This window comes from Aythya fuligula, chromosome 4 (assembly GCF_009819795.1).
Source record: "Aythya fuligula isolate bAytFul2 chromosome 4, bAytFul2.pri, whole genome shotgun sequence".
NCBI classification, from domain to species: Eukaryota; Metazoa; Chordata; class Aves; order Anseriformes; family Anatidae; genus Aythya; species Aythya fuligula.
The window spans coordinates 54,151,925-54,170,148 of record NC_045562.1 but is presented as its reverse complement, the minus strand read 5'-3'; the positions used below and the strand labels follow the sequence as shown (position 1 = coordinate 54,170,148).

Here is an 18,224-nt window from a genome sequence, read left to right as displayed (position 1 = left end):
ATGTGAAGTTCAACAAGGCCAAGGGCAAGGTCCTGCACCTGAGTTAGGGCATCCACAAACACAAGTACAAGGCTGTGCAGAGAACGGATTGAGGACAGCCCAGAGGAAAAGGACCTGGGCAGTGTTGGTTGATGAAAAGCTCAGCATGAGCTGGCAATATGCGTCTGCAGCCCAGAAAGCCAGCCCCAGTATCCTGGGCTGCACCAAAAGAGGCGTGGCCAGCAGGTCAAGGTCTACCCGTCTACTCTGCTCTTGTGAGACTCCACCTGGAGTACTGTGTTCAGCTCTGGGACCCCCAGCACAATGAGGATGTGGAAGTATTAGAACAAGTCCAGAGGAGAGCCACAAAGATGATCAAAGGGCTGGAGCACCTCTTGTACGAAGACAGGCTGAGGGAGCTGGGGTGGTTCAGCCTAAAGAAGGATCCAGGGAGACCTTATAGCAGTTTTCTAGTACCTAAAGGGGGCCTACAAGACAGCAGGAGATGGAATCTATCAGGGAGTGTAGTGATAGCACAACGAGTAATGGCTTTAAACTAAAACAGGGTTGATTTAGATTAGGTAGTAGGAAGGAATTCTTTACTCTGAGGGTGGTGAGGCACTGGAACACATTGCCCAGAGAAGCTGTGGATGCCCCATTCGTGGAAGTGTTCAAGGCCAGGTTGGATGGAGCTTTGAGCAACCTGGTCTGGTGGGATGTGTTCCTACCCATGACAGGGAGCTTGGAATTAGATGATCTTTAAGGTTCCTTCCAATCCAAAACATTCTCTGGTTACTTAGGTATCACAGTTGTATGTATACCCTATAGATGTAGTTTTGAGATACAAGGACTAATGGATTATCTTACCTATTATATCCCTTCTCTTTGATTCTTTCACATGCTGCTCTGTCAGAGGACAAGCCTCTGGTACCAGACACTCATTGTATTCTTGAATTTAAAAAAAAAATTACGTGTGAAAAATCACTCTTCAAAGCAGATGTTAACTCGTTTTTTATAGTGTTAGACAACTAAAATATTGCAGACCAACAGGATGAATTTCAGTGTATGTCTTGTCTTCATTCCAAAAATTTCTCTCCAGTACTTACAAGATGGTATGGAATACAAACAGAGCAAAAGTTTTTGATAGTGATTAGAATTCTTGCATCTAACAGAACCTTCAACAAAAAAAACAATTGATAAAACACAAGTGCCATTGCACTGCACAGCAAAACTTCCAAATTTCAGGACTTTTGCACGATCATTTCTCTGAGTTCAATCTTAAATTATACCATAGCATATGTATATACAAAATCAAGAGCTACATATAAACAAATTAAATTCTCTGCACTGTACAAACTACATACATCAAAAACCCTACTTTTGCCCAGAAAATATATACATTCTAAACTTCAAACTTAGGACATCAGCTGGAGGTTTCATCATGAAGTGCTCTGTTCTTCTGCAACACTGTATTTAGTTCCTGAATCACATTTGATGGCAATTTTTTATCTAATTCCAATGCAGTTTTGTTTGTTTTGTTCTTATTTTTTTTCAGTGGCTTATGTGGTCTTTGGCATAGGTCAGTCTTTCCCACACCTATATCCTCAGAGATAAAGCTCCGATGTGCTTTAGCATGATTACGCACTTTCTCTTCCTTGCGTTCCAAACATTGTGCCACAATAGATGCCTTTTCTTTCAAGTTTTTTCTTTCTTCCAGTAAGTCATCTTCATTATGATCACTGAGTTTCGGTTTCCCCAATCCCAGCTGTATATTCTGAGCAAACAAGCAAAGAGAAATAGGATTATTCACATTAACACAATATTCAATAATATTTAGATTGCAGTTTTTGCTTCTTGGCTTCACATAACACTTTAAAGAATCAATTTTACTCAAGAGCTGAGACAGTACAATAAATAGTTCTAAATTCCCACAACTTGTGCTGTTATCATTTAGTAAGCATTTTGAGTAAGTATATTCTCTCAATTAGTGATACTTCTGAAAATTACATAAATCATCCAATTAAACACAGTGAATTGAAGACATTCGTTTTCATATATTCACAACTTGATTTTTTACCCTACCATAGATTAAATGTTAATGTTTTACAGCAGATCCATATACTCTTAACAACCTCTCAGAATACTTAGAAACTAGATAAATATGACTGGAAACTGTTGCAATTATGATAACTTGATGTCTGAGCTACATAAATGTGCAAAATTCAGTTTTACATAAACATTTACATTACATAGACATACATTGCACAAATATTTTCAGCATCTGCTCAGCATTACTTGGCAAATTACAAAGGCTGTCTGCTTTTTCAAATTTTGACTAGCAATTTTAAGTAACATACTTGTAACTCAAAGAACAAACTGATGGCAATACAGCTGTTCTATTGCAGCAGGCTATTTTCAAGTTCTTAAGTTGTCAGAAATGAGAGGGAAATCAAATGCTACAGAAAAAAATTGCAGATAGTGGGGCTCATTAGGAGTACATTCGTACAGTGAAAGGGTGCTAAGAAACCTGACATCCATACTATTTCATTTATTTATTTATTTTTAAACACAATTGAGACAAAATTTAGCAGAAGGCCTGTCTGATACTTTTGTTTGATACAATCTCATATCATCTTCCACTTCAGTTTCATCTGAAAGCAATCCAAGTTCACATGGTCCAGAACCAGTTCATAATACAAAACAAAACACAGTAGATGGAACAACTAGAAGATTTGCTCCTGAAGTGCCCTCCTGATCCTAACTCATGCAGATGTACCTAAATCATCTCCCCTCTAGTATTTCAATATTATTTTTCATGGTTGCTTTAATATGGTCTCAAGACCATTATGAGGTCTCAAGATTCCATGAGAGACAATTTGCTCATATGCTATGCATGAATAACTCTACAAAAATCCAGACAAACAGAAGAGCCACACAAGAAAGACAGAAAAAAAAAAAAAAAAAACAACAACAAACAAACACAAATTTCCCTTAGTAAGTTTCCCTTAGCTCTGTTTGTCTTCTAGTAGTCAAAGATGTCACACATGAAAGACAAAGAATTCCAAGACCTCGGTTTCCCCTACAACTATAAGGCTATTCCAAATGCAATGATCTGCCTGCTGCCACACCATCTGAGCAGATGTAATAAATAGGTTTCCCTACCATTCTTATTTGTCTTATTTGCTTTAAGGCCACATTTGTTTCTTCATAATGACACCAAATGTGTGTTTATACAGCAATTTAGGTGTTGTGTAAGAAGGAATACAGTAAATATTAAATGTTTCCATTAAAGAAATCTAAGCTATACAACAGCTCTATTTGTGCAGTCTTGGTAGCTCACCTGAGTTCGCATCTATTCAATAATAAAGTAAATATTTGGATGATATAAAATCACAGCTTTTTAAAAAGACTGGATAAAGGTGTGTGTTTTTTTTTTCCCTCCATATTACCATATCGTTTTTAGCATTAAGGAGAATGGTATTTTTATTTGCAGTCACTGAGAATGAAAACTGAACATTAACAACAAGGCATCAGTGGCCTGGACATGCAAAAAAAAAAAAAAAAAAAAAAAGTCCCAGAACAACAACGCATCACTGCATGCTATAGAGCAGACCTTTAGCTTGCCTGGAAACTTTAAATTTTACTGACATCAGCAACAATTGTTATCAATTGAGAATCACCTGCTACTATCTAGGCCAGCAAGCAGTATCCTATGGTTTAATATGTTCATCTACATTCAGTGAAAAAAATTTTCAAGACACATGAGAAACCATCCCAATATCTCATGAATGCAGAGAGTTCTGTCCTGCTAAATGTTTGAAAAAAGTCATCATTTTCCATTTAAAATATATTTTGTAACTTGCATAAACAAGAAAGCAGTGAGATTAGCATCTGTCGGTGATTCAAGTTCAATTAATAAAATATTAATATTAATATCTGTGATAATATATACATAGTATGTGAAATGTAAAATGTGAGAAATGTAAACTGTCATGCAGTACCTTTCAGAAAACAGTAACATGATCCAAGCTCTCTACTGTTACTTAGCAAATTAAGATATAAATTTGTCTTGAAGTTCAATCAGGAGCAACAATTTTCTATTTACAGACTTTTGTACATCATGTTTCGATTTTGCTTATTCTAAGAAGAAAAGCACTGACTATACTTCTGAAATAATTCTCTTTCTAATCTGGGTATAGCAGGAGCCCTTTTTTTTTTTTTTTTTTTTTTTTTTACCCTGTTTCCCAAAGAAAGATTTATAAAATGGAAGCAGGAACAGATCAAATACAGCTCTCAAATTTAAAGGATACTTAGTTTTCTGAAATAGTCGTGTATATTGGCAGGTAGCCCATTAATATAGATTCAGCATTTGGTGTTTTTAAAATATATTCAGTATATGCAGGAATTCTAATGCCCAGATATGCATGTTATTAAAATATTAAACTGATGGAGTCAAATTCTGTTGCTCAAATTAGAGCACTAACAGTAACACTTTCCCTTATCAAAATGATTTACAAACAAAACTGTCGCATGAAATTTCTTATTATTTCTTTATAGTTGGATCCACTGCCTACTGGTAGTGACATGCTATAAATTATTACACTATTGGATCCCATTCTCTTTTCCCAGTAGCTCCTAATGTAAAAAACAACTATTTCAAGGTAGAAGAAACCGTTTTGCCTCTAAATTTCTGATCCTTAATCAACTTAGTGAACAAATTGTACATCTAACAATTCTTTTTACTGCACATATCAGCAAAAGACATGGAATAAATCTATTCATATAGATTAGCCCTATGAAGTCCTGTTTCTTTCAAAACTCTACATAGGTATAACTTATTCTAAGTCAGAACAAAAGTTTTTCTTTGTATCTTCAGTCTTCCTGTATTTTGAAACAAAGCTAAACAGCTTTACTGCAGATATACTGCCATGTATTGCTATTTCAGTTAAAAGATCCTTGAGGAATATACATATTTTAAATGGACTACTTCTCAGGTATGCAACAAGTATAGGAAAAGATACAGAAGTCTTCTGATCCTAATTGTTATTAGGAGAATTCTTAGTTATACAAGCATTTTCAAATGTTCTGTATTATATTTTTATGTTATCACACAATAAAACTACTTCCAATAAATATCAGTGGAAAAAAAAATAAATAGAAAGATGCTATACAGCCATTTTAGCACAGAACATTGATTTTAAACTTGTTGATGTCTGGGTATATTTGGGGGTCCCAAAGATCCCATCCATCTTTACATCACAAAGACATCACTTCTTTCACTGTCTGGAAAACTTTGGGTCACTTTCCCTGCCTACATCAAGACAAATTAAATCACGTTTCCACTGCAAGTTTACACACTATCATGTGAACAGACCTTGATTTTTCATAAACCAGCATCCTCCTGAAAATGCTTGCTACTGTTATTCATATTTAATGCTCTAAATGATAGTATTTTTGCATGTTGGACAAGCATTACGAATCTGTGGAAGACTGAAGTTGTGGTCTACAAAATGACATACATATTGCTTTACTAACTACACTGCTGACGGTATTTCACCTTAATTAACCATGTCTTATACTCACTTTCTAACCGTCTTTAACAGTTCATTCCAATTTTGACATTCCATGTAAAAAGTGTTATTTTTCTTTTTCTATTATATAATTTGGTGTTAACCTTCTTAAGGTACGCCATCACCCTTTGTATAAACATTGCCAAGTTCTAGTCATAAATACCAAAATGATAATAATTAATGAAAACAGAGATTTTTTATTTTCACGATTAAATGCAGGCTTCCTCTGAGCTGCACTGTAGAAAACATTGTAGTCCTTGCTAATGAAGCACAACAAAAAAAAAAAAAAAAAAAAATCTTGCTGGTACCGTAAGGTGTTAAGGATTTAAAATACTGAAGCTTGAAATCCATTAAAACCTCTATCCTAGAAGGTCTGGATTTGTAGGTATCACAAACAGCCTATCACAGATTCTGCATCTAAAATCAAGAATACAGGAGAGCTAAGAAACATACCTAAGGGTTTTGAAGTTTATTGAATGACATGACCTGTAATTTCCTTTCATTAAAAAAGTTTAAAAATGCAAACATTAAAAGAAATTTATCAAAGAGTTGCAAAAGTGTTTTCTGAGAAAATGCTAAAATGAAACGACAAATTTAAAGAGGAAAATGATAACTGCAATTACATTGTGTTATAATTCTTGGGAAAGGAAAAAAAGAAATGCATGAAGAAAGCATAACAAAAGAAGACACAAAGATGGAATTGCTTGTAGATAAAGATTCTACAAACGTAGTATTGCTCCTATCTTTGCTTGTGGTTTGTTATGGAACTGAGTCAACTTTACCAATCTCAGTCTCTAAATAGTGATAATGTTCCACATAATTTATCTCCTGTCAAAATCTTATCAAAACATGCAAGAACTCATACTGCATACAGTAAAAGGTCCAAGGTGTTCTTTCAATAATCCTTCTGCATTCAGAATCTTTACCATTAGTTTAACCAGTCCTGTGCCTCCACTATGACTGCTTCTTCTGAGATGAAAGTAAGGCAAGTCAATTCTCCCCATAGGCACCTGTACCTCTATGCAGATGGCAGAAATTCATCTTAAACTAATATGATGAGGTTGAGACATATTATCAGTGCATATAGCGTAGTGTAGCCAGTCTCCACAAAGAGTTGCATCTAAACCCCGACCTTGTTCTTTGAGACTAAACATATTACAGCTTAAATATATCACAGTTAGTTCCGTCTGAGCTTTCCCATTACATTCACAGAGCAGATAACTAATACTGAATAGTTACTTCAGAGAGAAGAGAAAATATGATAAAATATATAGGAAGGACAGTTTTCAAGGGCATTATTATCATAAAACTGTAATAACATGCAGTATATTACCGGGTAAAAGTCCTATTTACTTCTAATGAGAAATCCTTGCTCAACAAATAAACAAATAGAAATCCACTATTGATTTATTGACCAACCAAAGAGCTGACACAAGATTAGGTCACAAACATTTTATTTTTTTTAGCATTATGTTGTCCTAACTGTTCCTTTAATGACTAGAGAATGAAAAGGACATTGACAATAAGAGCACCTATATTTTACTTTTATCCAGCTCTAGAGAGTTCATTATTATTGGACTATTTAGAAATATAGCATCGTCATTAGAAATTCCACATCAACTTTAAATCCCACTTACTTCTATACTCCCTCTGATTTTACAGGTGTTCTTCTCCTGTTGAATGGGAATTAGTGGTAAGCCTCCAATCTTTGGACTTTTAGTTATGGACTGTTTTCTTGCTTTTCCAGCAGGTGGCCATATATCTGCATGCTGAAGAACAAAAAAAAAAAAAAAATCCTTGCTTTTGGAGTGCAGTTTCATAAAAACACAACATATAAAACTGTCTTGGAAGAGCCATCTTCTGCACCACATGATTTGTCTCATGTGAGAAGGGGGCAAGATGTATGGTGCCTAAGATTAAATTAATAGCTTGTAAATGTTGCACAATGCTGAATGAACAGAACCAAATTGTCTCTATACAATTTGCATGTATTTTCATCTTTTCTCCACATTATATATCAATACAATTATCTACTAGGAATAGAAAGTAGACAAACACGTACATCTGTTTCATAATTTTTAAATTCCATAAAAACATGCTTTCAGAAGAGACTGTAAAAATTCTGAAATGAAACCATCTCAATTTGCAAGGGTGTTTAAACATTTATATCAATAATTTAGGAGAAAAACATTGCTTATTCTACTATAACTGCGTGTGCTATCCAAAATGAAATGGCTTGACATTCTCAATGTCCCAAAAACATACTCTACACAAACAGATTGCTGTCAGTAATAGACTTTGCTTTGGCTCTACTAAAACAGGTCAATTTTGGAGGTAATCCCAAAGTATGCATCTTCATTTTAAGTAAAAAACATGGCTGAGAAGAGAAAGGAAGAAAAATCCTTAACCGAAGGTTTCAAATAAAATGTTAAAATCTTTCTACAAAATATCCAGAATGAACTTTCACCAGCACGAAACCTATATATATATATAAGAATTTCACATGTAGAAATTTGAGCATATGCCCTCAAAGCTCACCAACTGCCCCAGTGAAGTTAATGATAACCTGACAGACAAGTTCTGAGCAAGGTAGAGTAGGAGTGGTTTTTGAATAAAACCTTCAAAATGAGATTCTACAAATCAGAGAGGATGTATGAAGCCTACAGAAGAATAGTTACTAAAGTTTGGAGATGAGTGCACAAAAAGGTAAATCAGCAAAACCCCAAAGGAAATGGCAAGCCATAAATACAACTAAAGAAACTTAATGAAAGCTGAGAATGTTTTGGGTAAATATTAGCAAAAGTCTAATCCAAAGCATTAGAACTAACATTTCTTTTCCTAGCACACAAATTTATTTATTTATTTTTTCTGTGAGATGGGACAAACACTGGAATAAATAACCCAAAGAGGTTGTGAAGTGCATCCAGGGAATTATTTAAATCTGACTGGACAAAGACCTAAGCACCCTGCTCTCTAGCTTTGAGCAAATGGATTGGACTATATGATCTTCACAGGTTGCTTTCAACCTAAAAACTTCAGTCACACCGTTCAAATTTTTAATAGGTATCTTTTCATAGGTGTCAAAATCTTCAGTGTCAGTTATTGTTTTTATGTTATTCAATCTCCCACATCCTTGACTTAAGATGCTATCGCTTCAAGACTATATACAAAGTCCATTTGTGGAGCTGTGATCATACTTGCAGGTAGCCTGTCAGTAAAAACAATGTGTTATTATTAATAAGCCAGCAGAACGAGTGATTATTGACTGAAAACAGCAACTTAAAATAGAGGCCTATCAGCTCCTTATTTAGAAAAAAATTCTCATAGATGAACATTTTTATGGAATAAAAAAAATTCTCACAAGTGGTACTGACTGGGGTGATATAAACGTCTGTTGTAAGAGCTATACCTGGTGAACATAAAGAACATTTAATCTTTCTTCCAATGGAACATTAAGAATGTTTTATTTCAAAGCGCAGATCTTGCCAACAAAAATCAATTTATTGTGGACCAAGACATAAAAAACAAATGTGATTCAGAAAGTGACTGAGAAGCTTTAAGCAAATATGTCAAGGAAAGCGCCTCCCTTAATTTTCAGCAAGATGCTGGAAACTATCCTTGTCTGTTACATAACCCGATTTCTCTTTTGTGTCTGTAACATTTCTAAAAATAGAACTCTGGGAAAATACATCAGAAATACTATTAGGTCACATAATAAATGTATTTATTCATAAGTTTTGACCTATCTGCTCAACTGAACCATATGGTAATACACTGACCTATCTATAGTTGATCAAAGGCAATGGAATTGGAAGTATACTATTGTGTCCATCTTTATGTCAATTAATTATTTCCAATTGTATGTTATATACGTTATTAATTCTATAATAGTTTAGTACAAATTCACTTGAAGAATCAAGTTTCAGCCATATTTTTCAGACTGACTGTATAACACTGAAAGGAACTATGGTGGTCCTTCAAACCCTTTTAGTATTTACCAGCTTAAAGTATAAGGTGAATAACCTCTGGGCTAACTTGACTTTATATATCAAAAATTGTAGTGGTACTTACAACTTCAGCATTTAGATTCTCTGCACTGTTTTACTATAGGAATAAACATCAGGAAGAGGAGAAAAAACAATAGAACTGCTATTAATTACCAATAAAATCCTGCTCTGGTCAAGCATTTCTAAGCATGGTAACATTTTTCTCTCTCCTAATTGCACTGGATGTTTTAATGTAAATGTGTTACCACTTCAAAACATTCCTTACAGTATTTCTCAATTTGTAATTTCAGTTCAGTTATTCTACTGATATAAATAAAATGTACTGCCTGCAGCCTCTGACATAAAAGGTTTAAAATACTGTTATAATGGATAAGGTAAAAGAAAGCTATCTTTCGTAAAGATGGCCTCACTTTAAAAATTTTAACTAGAAATAATAGCCTCAGTTGACATCTACAGTTTTCTAGTTTAGAAAGGGGATAACATGATAATAATTGTGTGGTGCCATGTGATACAAAACATTTGGAGATCTTACAGTAAGCGTTAGCAACATGAGCTGTTACATTCTCAAGGACAGATCTTCACTTTAAGTTTTAAGCACTACATTGTAATAAGAAAAATACAGCAAACTGGCTTCACTAGCATGTAATTTCTGAAGTAACTTAAAGGTCTGATACCTTTTACTGATGTCCAGAATGCTGAATAAAAAAAATCCCAATGTAGTTTATTAGTAGTGTTAATTCATTGGCCTCAAGGGAATGAAGTTTTTGAAAAAAACAACAATATTGAGTTTTTTTCTTTTTAAAGGCATATGAAATGATTTTTTGTTGTTGTTTTTAGAAATCTGCTGAACATTGATCACCATTTCTCAGCTTTTGATCTATATTGTCAGAGGAATATTCTACATACCACACTACCTGATCAGAATCCTAATCAATTGCCTTTCTTGTTATTTCACATCAGAAGGCTTTCAGAGTTACAAAGCTTGTATGAGTTATTCCTATGTAGCCTATATCAATAAACTTTAAGCCTATTTGTCATGACATTGTTCATGTTATGCCCATGAGATACATGCCAGAACTGGTGGCTGTTTCCATAGAAACTACAATAGTTACTTCAGTTAAGGGAGCTGAATAAGACAAAAATTTGGAAGTCTTACCTACAAGGCATGCATTATACTTCTGGCACTACTATCTATGAAGGTCAAAGATACAGATTCTGTTTAAAAAATTCTACACTAAGTATGCATTGCAACAGCCTTGTGTCTAGCCCACTTTATGTAATATGTAAAGCTCACAGATAGCCATAAATCTAGCAATGTTTATTCAGCGATATTCCTCAAAGTTCCTTGAATGCCACCGGTAAGACAAGAATATATCAGACACAAATGCAAAATCCTTTTAAACCCTTAAAGTCTGCTCCAGCCTCCTGTCAGGCTGAATCGTGCAACTGACCTATCTTTCCTTCATGGCACTCAGGCTTACACCCTTCCTATTTGCAATCTAGTAACAAGCAGAAGATTACTTAATTTAAGATAGTGCCTATCTGACACAATGAATTGCTGGTGTTAACTAAGCTAACTTGGATACCAGAGAAACATGGCTGTGTTGGCACAGCTCTCCAACAAGGATTGTTCTCACCACTGTGCATTGAAACAGGGAACCTATGTCGATGACTACCTTGCATGCAACATTCAAAGTAGCAAGCAGAAAAAGAGCACTCAGGCATTGTGGGATACAGATATACCTTTTGGGTCACCAGACAGAATTTCACCTCAAAGTGGATTACTGCTACAAAGGAAATGACTTGTCTTTCTTTAACCAGCTCCCACAGTAAACAGCAGGAAAAAAAAAAAAAAAAAGATGCCAGAATATAATGTAACATTCTCTTCACTTATTTCCAAAGGGCTCAGCTTTCATATGAAAATGTGATTATACACAATCTTCGTAGACTAAGACCATCTTTTTTTGCAGTTTTATTACACTGAGTACTCCAAACACCTTAATGGTATTTCCACTTTATCTGTAACACAGGTATAACAAATTCATATGACTGTTAAACAGTATTTTCATAACAGTAAAAATTGCATTTCTTGTATTTGATCAGATTAGTACCTGTGCAGTAAAAATGCTGATCATCCACTCCATCTGCGTATCCTGTCCATCACAACATATATGCCTAGAATACAACACACAAACACAAAATCATGTTGCTTCTACACATATTAAAGAATATTTCTAAAAAAGTTTAAACAGTACTTTCTTTTATTTATTAATTCTGTCAATGTTTATTATTAACACTCCCGTAAAAAGATAGGGAATAATTAATAACTCAAATTATCACTTTACACTATTAGAAGAGAATGCATCTGCTTAGTTTAAAGCAAGATTTCATAAATTTAGAATGATATATTTTAAAACTGTTTGCTGATTTAAGCTCACAGAAAGGAGACAGATACCTAACCCCCAAAAGACTACCAAAACATATCAACTGTGATTTCTTACATAATAAGAAAAATGTAAAATATTGTCAATGCTTAAGCAAAATAATGCTTTAAAACTAGTGAATATTATTTTGAAATCGAACATTTCAAGGAACACTAAACACTGAAGTTAAACCAGTCAGATGTATCTCATGTCTACATACCACTGGTGCTTTTCAGAAAACACTGCAATTCCCCAGCTGAAAAAAAAATTCAAAAATTAGTTCCAGAAACTCAAGACAGGGACATTTTCCTCAAAGCACAGGAATCAATTATATAGCATTTTTATTAAATTTTGTTTTTACAAAGTTTCAGAATGTACTGTAAATCTAGAATGAAATTGTGGGTTTGATGGTGAAGTGATTGTCCTGCTATACTCTGTGCTGCTGCAGCCTCACGTCATCTACTGTGTGCAGTTTTGGGCACCCCAGTATAATAAGGATAAAAAAAAAAAAAAAAAAAAAAAAAAAAACTATTAGAGACTGTCCAAAGGAGGGCTACAAAGATGGTGAAGGGAAGTTACTTCTGTTTCTAGAGCGGAAGATGTATGATGAGTGGCTCAAGTCCCCTGGTTTGTTCAGTCCCAAGCAGAGGAGACTGAGGGGAGGCCTCATAGTGGCTTCCTCACGAGGGGAGCAGAGGGGCAGGTGCTAAGCTCTGCTCTCTGGGGACAGCGACAGGACCCAAGGGAATGGCATGGAGCTGGGACAGGGGAGGGTCAGGCTGGGGATTAGGGAAAGGTTCTGCACCCACAGTGTGGTTGGGCACTGGGACAGGCTCCCCAGGGCAGTGGTCACAGCACCAAGCCTGCTAGAGTTCAAGAAGAAGACAACACTCAGACTCTGAAATTTGGGGCAGTCATTTTGGGGGCATTTTGAAATGCCTGCTGTGAAGTTCAACAGATCACTTAGTCCCCTCAGATAGGGCCTCATGTACATTGTCTCAATGTCTCAAGGCTTTGACTGAGTAAGTACTAGAACCATCTGAGAAAAATAGGTGTCATTTTTCACTCCTCTTTTCCAGAGACATCATCAATGGTGTTTATAAAGGGCGCTGTAGTCTTCATTTGGAAGGAGAAGTATCAAAATGACAAGGATCTTGAAAAAATGAAATTCTTTCTAAACAACAGTGACCGTCACTAAAGGCCACAACTAGTTGGTTTTCTCTTTTTTTCTTGGTGCAAAGAATGTGTGTACAATGAAATGCAGGACACATACTACAAAACTAAGTGAGCTAGCAGCTAATATATCCACAAGAGATAATACACTTAAGATTAAGAAAAGCCAATCAATAAAGTAATTTCCTAGCACAGAAGAGTTAACATAGAAGACAAGAACAGAGATAGCAACAGAACAAATAATATTATGGAGGGTAATTTAATACAGCATACTTCAATAGGCTTCTTGACTTTTTCCTGTTCCACAGTGTTTTATGTTCCCCTTTCACAAATACACTATAGTACCTCTCTAGACAGTATTTAACTTATTTTCTTTTCTATTCTTACTTGGTTGGTGGCTTCATTTTCTTTTTCACTCCAAGATAAAGCTTCAAGGAATTGACAGGCAACACTTTTTCAGGTTTGCTAGCCTGCAAATAAAGATTCTAATTATTGTATCAGGAACAAACAAAAGAGAAAACATCATGCAACTCTTCACATTTAGGCATCTCTTGTGGACTGCACCACTCTTTTCTAACAGATCATTATGTTTTGTTTTTTTTTTTTCCTCTCTTTCTTTCCCATTAACAAAGGGTGCCAATCACTATTACTGGAAAGAGATTGATTAGCAACAACTCGAGGTCAACATGAAATCAAAACTATAATACGGTTGGAGTAATAGAGATGTGCTGGTGAAAGTTACAAGACTGAAGTGCTACAATGGATGGACACAAGCTCTTCAGGAGTATGATCCAGTCATGGAATAAAAAGGGGAGGGTTGCTCTCTATGTTAAAGGAGCTCTTCTAAGGAATGCACAATATCATGGCGAGTATATGCTTCAGACCACTCTATCAGGATGAAATAAGCAAAGTCTTTAAATAACTGAAGGAAGTCGCTGGATAACAAATACCAATTCTAACCAGGGGCAGGTAGGTGGTTGGCGGCAGTGGTGTTAAAAAGGGCAGAGTTTTGCTATCCATGGCTATCTTATGGAAAGAAAATGCAGTGGGATGCAAGCAATCGAGCAGATTTCTACAGGGTGTCAGGAATAGCTTTCTGACACCAGTAATGGATAGGCAAACAATGGGTGATGCACAGCTGAATCATCTATTCACAGATGGTATCACTAACCATAACAACCATGAAAAGAGTAGTGTTTAAGATTCTGAAGGGAATAAAGATGAATAGTTAGCAGAGGACAGACCTTAAGGGTAAAATAACAACTTGTGGCTTGCTCATGGAACTAGAAAGTGGGAGGAGGCAGCTTTGAGAGGTAAAGAACCTCAGGAAATCTGGAAGGTCTTTAAGGGCAGCATTCTCCAAGATCAAGAATGATTCAGAATGATTCATCTCAATGCTCAGGAAAACTATTAAATTTATCAGGTGAGCAACTCAGGTGGAACTGGTCTTGTGGTGAAGCACCAATGCAGAAAAAGACAGTATACAGGAGGTGGAAGAAGGGATAGGCTATGAAGAAACACCACTCAGGAAATGCAGATATAGTGTTTGGAAAGCCAAACTTGGAGTTAAGATGTGCTAGGGACATCAAGGGCAACGTGAAGAACTTCTACACTGAAACATTAGCAAAAAAAGCTGAAAAAGAAGTCAGCGAGGCTCTTCACAGTGGTACACAATGGTAAGATGAAATGCAATTAGCATGATTTAAAACAAGAAAGCTTCAGATTGGATATAAAAAAACCTTTTTTTTCAGGGCTCATTGCTGGCCCTGCTGTGAACAGGAAGTTGGCCTACAGAGGTTCCTTCTTACCCAAGTTACCCTATGATTCTTGGAAAAACTACCTTCAGCCAACCTACAACAGACACATTTCTCATACACTTTAGGTATGAGAAATTAAAGTGCCTTGAGCATGTCTTACTGGAAAAAAAAAGTGCACAAATCTACTACAGAACACAGTAACTCCTCTTTAGTACTACTAGGTCAAGTAGTTCAGGTTTCTTTAAAGAAAGTATTTAACAAATTTTGTAATCCCTGTACAAAAAGTTACTGAAAGTTACTGTACAGAAAGTCTTTACTGTCCTGGCTTCCCAATTTTTCTATCTTTATAGATTTTAATATCATATTTTACTGTGGAGGAAAACGGGAGACTATCCAGAATCATAAGCATTTAAGAAAAAAACAAATACACTATTTTATGTCTGGTCTTCTCATCTAACTTCCCACTCAAAGCAAAAATGCTGCCAAGATGAATAGACACCCATACAAAATGTATGATTTAATTAAACAACAGCACACTTCTCACAAAAAAATACACCTAAAGGAAGCTATTTTTCTGTGTGTAAGCATCTCTCTCAACAGCAGTACATTAAAGTGGTATGCTGCTTCTGCCAATTAGTGCAATATTGTAATTGAACATATAATATCATGGAAACTTTCTACTTTTTTGATAATTGCTCCTGAACATAAGAAAGAAACACTTAACAGAATGTATCTCCACCTGCATATATAAACCTAATTTGCTGTTAATGAGAATTCATAAATTAATTAGCACATGCAGTCTTATTAAATGCAATTTTTCCATCTGCAGTCTCAACCATTTTTTAGTATTCATTTCTAAATATAACTTGAAATTAAACTGAAAGTATTAGTAGTGGATCAACATCTCTCAAAAGAAAGTAAAACAAACTGAAATAAGCTATTTTTTGTTACTTTTTTTTTTTAAGAACAAAAACAAATGCAAAACTGTTTAGAAGTAATACCATCAGAAACTCCAACTCAGTTTACGAATTTAATGCTTTATGAAGCAGAATGGCTCAAAAAGCAGATTGTAAAGTAGCACAATAATCATTTAAACTCTTTCCAAGATACTAATTAAAGATTTTATGGACATATTAATATATTCTCACGTGTCAATTCCAGTTCTACCAGTAAATTATGAGACAATTTTTGACATTCTGTGGTCATTTTATCTTGCAAGACTGTGGATATAATTTTAGTTAACAATATTTCTTTTGCATTAGTTTACTTTAGCAATGAATCCGTAAGCTTCTGTCTTACAAAAAAATTCCTCAGAGTACTTTATGGAGGTCATCAAGCCACACATTTGCTGGATGGGCAAAACCAGCAATCAGCAAAAATAAATTAAAATAATTTAAATTAAAATGTAGAATACGTACATTTTTAACCAGAAATTTTCAAAAGTAGCATAGTACACGTTTTATATTATTTAGTTTTATACTTTAACACCAATTCCATACAGCCAAAAGCACTCTTCAGAGAAAACTCCCATGAAATATTAAATCCACCATTCTATTATGTGTGCTTAAACTTGCTTCTGTGAGATTCTGTAGTATTGCATCTATGCTGTTATTTGCAGGACTGAGAATAAAGTGTGTAAGGAGTTCACATTTCACTTTTTTGTAATGAGGAGGAAAGACAAGGTTGCTGGGATGCAGGAGATTTTGCTAGTGTATGGGGACGTTGCTTTCTATAATCTCTTCAGTCATGAAGAGATGAATCAAGAACATTTGTAGGTTAAAAGAACCCTGTTGCTTGTAATTTCTGAAGGCTTTATGTGAGATACCACGAAAACCCAGCATGCAGCTCACTTAAGCTCCATATTGCATCTACTACTGCTACTACAGAATGCTTTCACAAACCTAAGTCACAGCACAAGCTGTAGACATTCCTGAACGTTTTTTAAAGCTTGTAATATTGCAACAACTGACACAATCTCCTTTTATTAAAACCTCTGTGAAATAGGAACATAAAAACCGCAGGTTCTAGATATTTTTTTTTTTATTATCATAAGTGTTTATCTGTTTGTCTTCTCATTTCTATATGAAAAAGAAAGTTTAAAGGAGTCTTTATGGTTAAACTGATGAAGAGTTCATGGTACCTTCATATCCTTGTAAAGAAGCAAGTTTCCTTCCCGTAAGACAAAATAACGCTCTTGAAATTTGTTTCCAGACAGTAGTTTTGATGGTTCTTCTTTGTACTTTAGATAGCCAGCTTTCACACTACCTTTCACGTTTTTCTCTACCAAGAAAATAAAATGCTTTTTGTTAGGAGATACAACAACACTGGATGCTGCTATGTTTAAGTGCTCCTAGTATTACTGTTTATCAAAAGACTAAAACTACAATTTTTTTTTTCTCTCATTATGTAGTAAGGGATGGCATTCTTAAATGTTGACACAATGAATATTTTAATTACGGAAATAAATCCTTCAATCTTTACTTTCTTTACCCTTCTGTTAAAGAACCTGTAGACAGTTATTCTACATGTGATTATTTTGGAAGAACACCAACATTCCAATAGTGAAATATGTACTAATTACTGCATTAGATACACGCTTGCACATGCACAAAAAAGCAGGTAAGTAATAATCAGACTCAAACATCTGATTATGTAAATACACTTTAAAGCACATGTATCAAAACCCGGTTATACTATGAAACTCAGAGTAAGATTCTGTTATTTTTTGTATAGGGTAGTGAGGCTAGCCTGAAAAGTTCTGTCTCAATCCCATTTTTCACACTGGCTGAAAAACTGCTGTTTAAAGACTCTGAATTACATTATTCCTCTTACTAACCCTAATTATTTGAAAAAAATAAGAATTAAAAATCATGAATCCAATTCCCTCTTGCTTTATATCTTTGTACAAACTGGACCTATGAAACATATTTTAAATATACTGTAAATTAAAAAGATGTTAAACTTTGATTTAATCAAAAAGCCAAACTACATTCTAATCAGCACGCTTGCCATTAAAAGAAAATCTCAAAAGAAAATTTCCCAGTATTTTCATTAGTTTAGGATAGAATCTAGAACAAGAATCAATACATATCAAAAATTTAAATCAAAAGTTACATTTCTTCAGTTGTCTGTGCAAACATACAGTTAAAAAAAAAAAAAAAAAAAAAAGAGCATATTCCCTCACTGCCACTCTATTTGTTTCATGTTCAGAGTAGAAAATGAATCCACAACATCATGAGCATTTATTTTTTTTTTAAAAAACATACAGCACACTTTCAAATCCGTACCAAATTGGAGTATTTTATGTTTCTACGT

At 34.7% G+C, this 18,224-nt stretch overlaps 1 protein-coding gene across 1 annotated transcript in view; it reads right to left on the bottom strand.

The window, feature by feature from the left end:
- Window positions 1-979: 979 nt before the first annotated feature.
- The window catches only part of ARAP2 (ArfGAP with RhoGAP domain, ankyrin repeat and PH domain 2), a 116,932-nt gene continuing 99,687 nt past the window's right edge, over window positions 980-18,224 (bottom strand). Inside the window, exons 27-32 of the mRNA XM_032187508.1 lie at window positions 17,050-17,189; window positions 13,540-13,622; window positions 12,200-12,235; window positions 11,668-11,731; window positions 7,187-7,318; window positions 980-1,753 (exon numbers count right to left, since the gene is read on the bottom strand). Of these exons, the coding sequence (XP_032043399.1) occupies window positions 1,403-1,753; window positions 7,187-7,318; window positions 11,668-11,731; window positions 12,200-12,235; window positions 13,540-13,622; window positions 17,050-17,189 (806 nt within the window). The 3' untranslated portion in view covers window positions 980-1,402. The remainder of the gene's footprint in view (window positions 1,754-7,186; window positions 7,319-11,667; window positions 11,732-12,199; window positions 12,236-13,539; window positions 13,623-17,049; window positions 17,190-18,224) is intronic.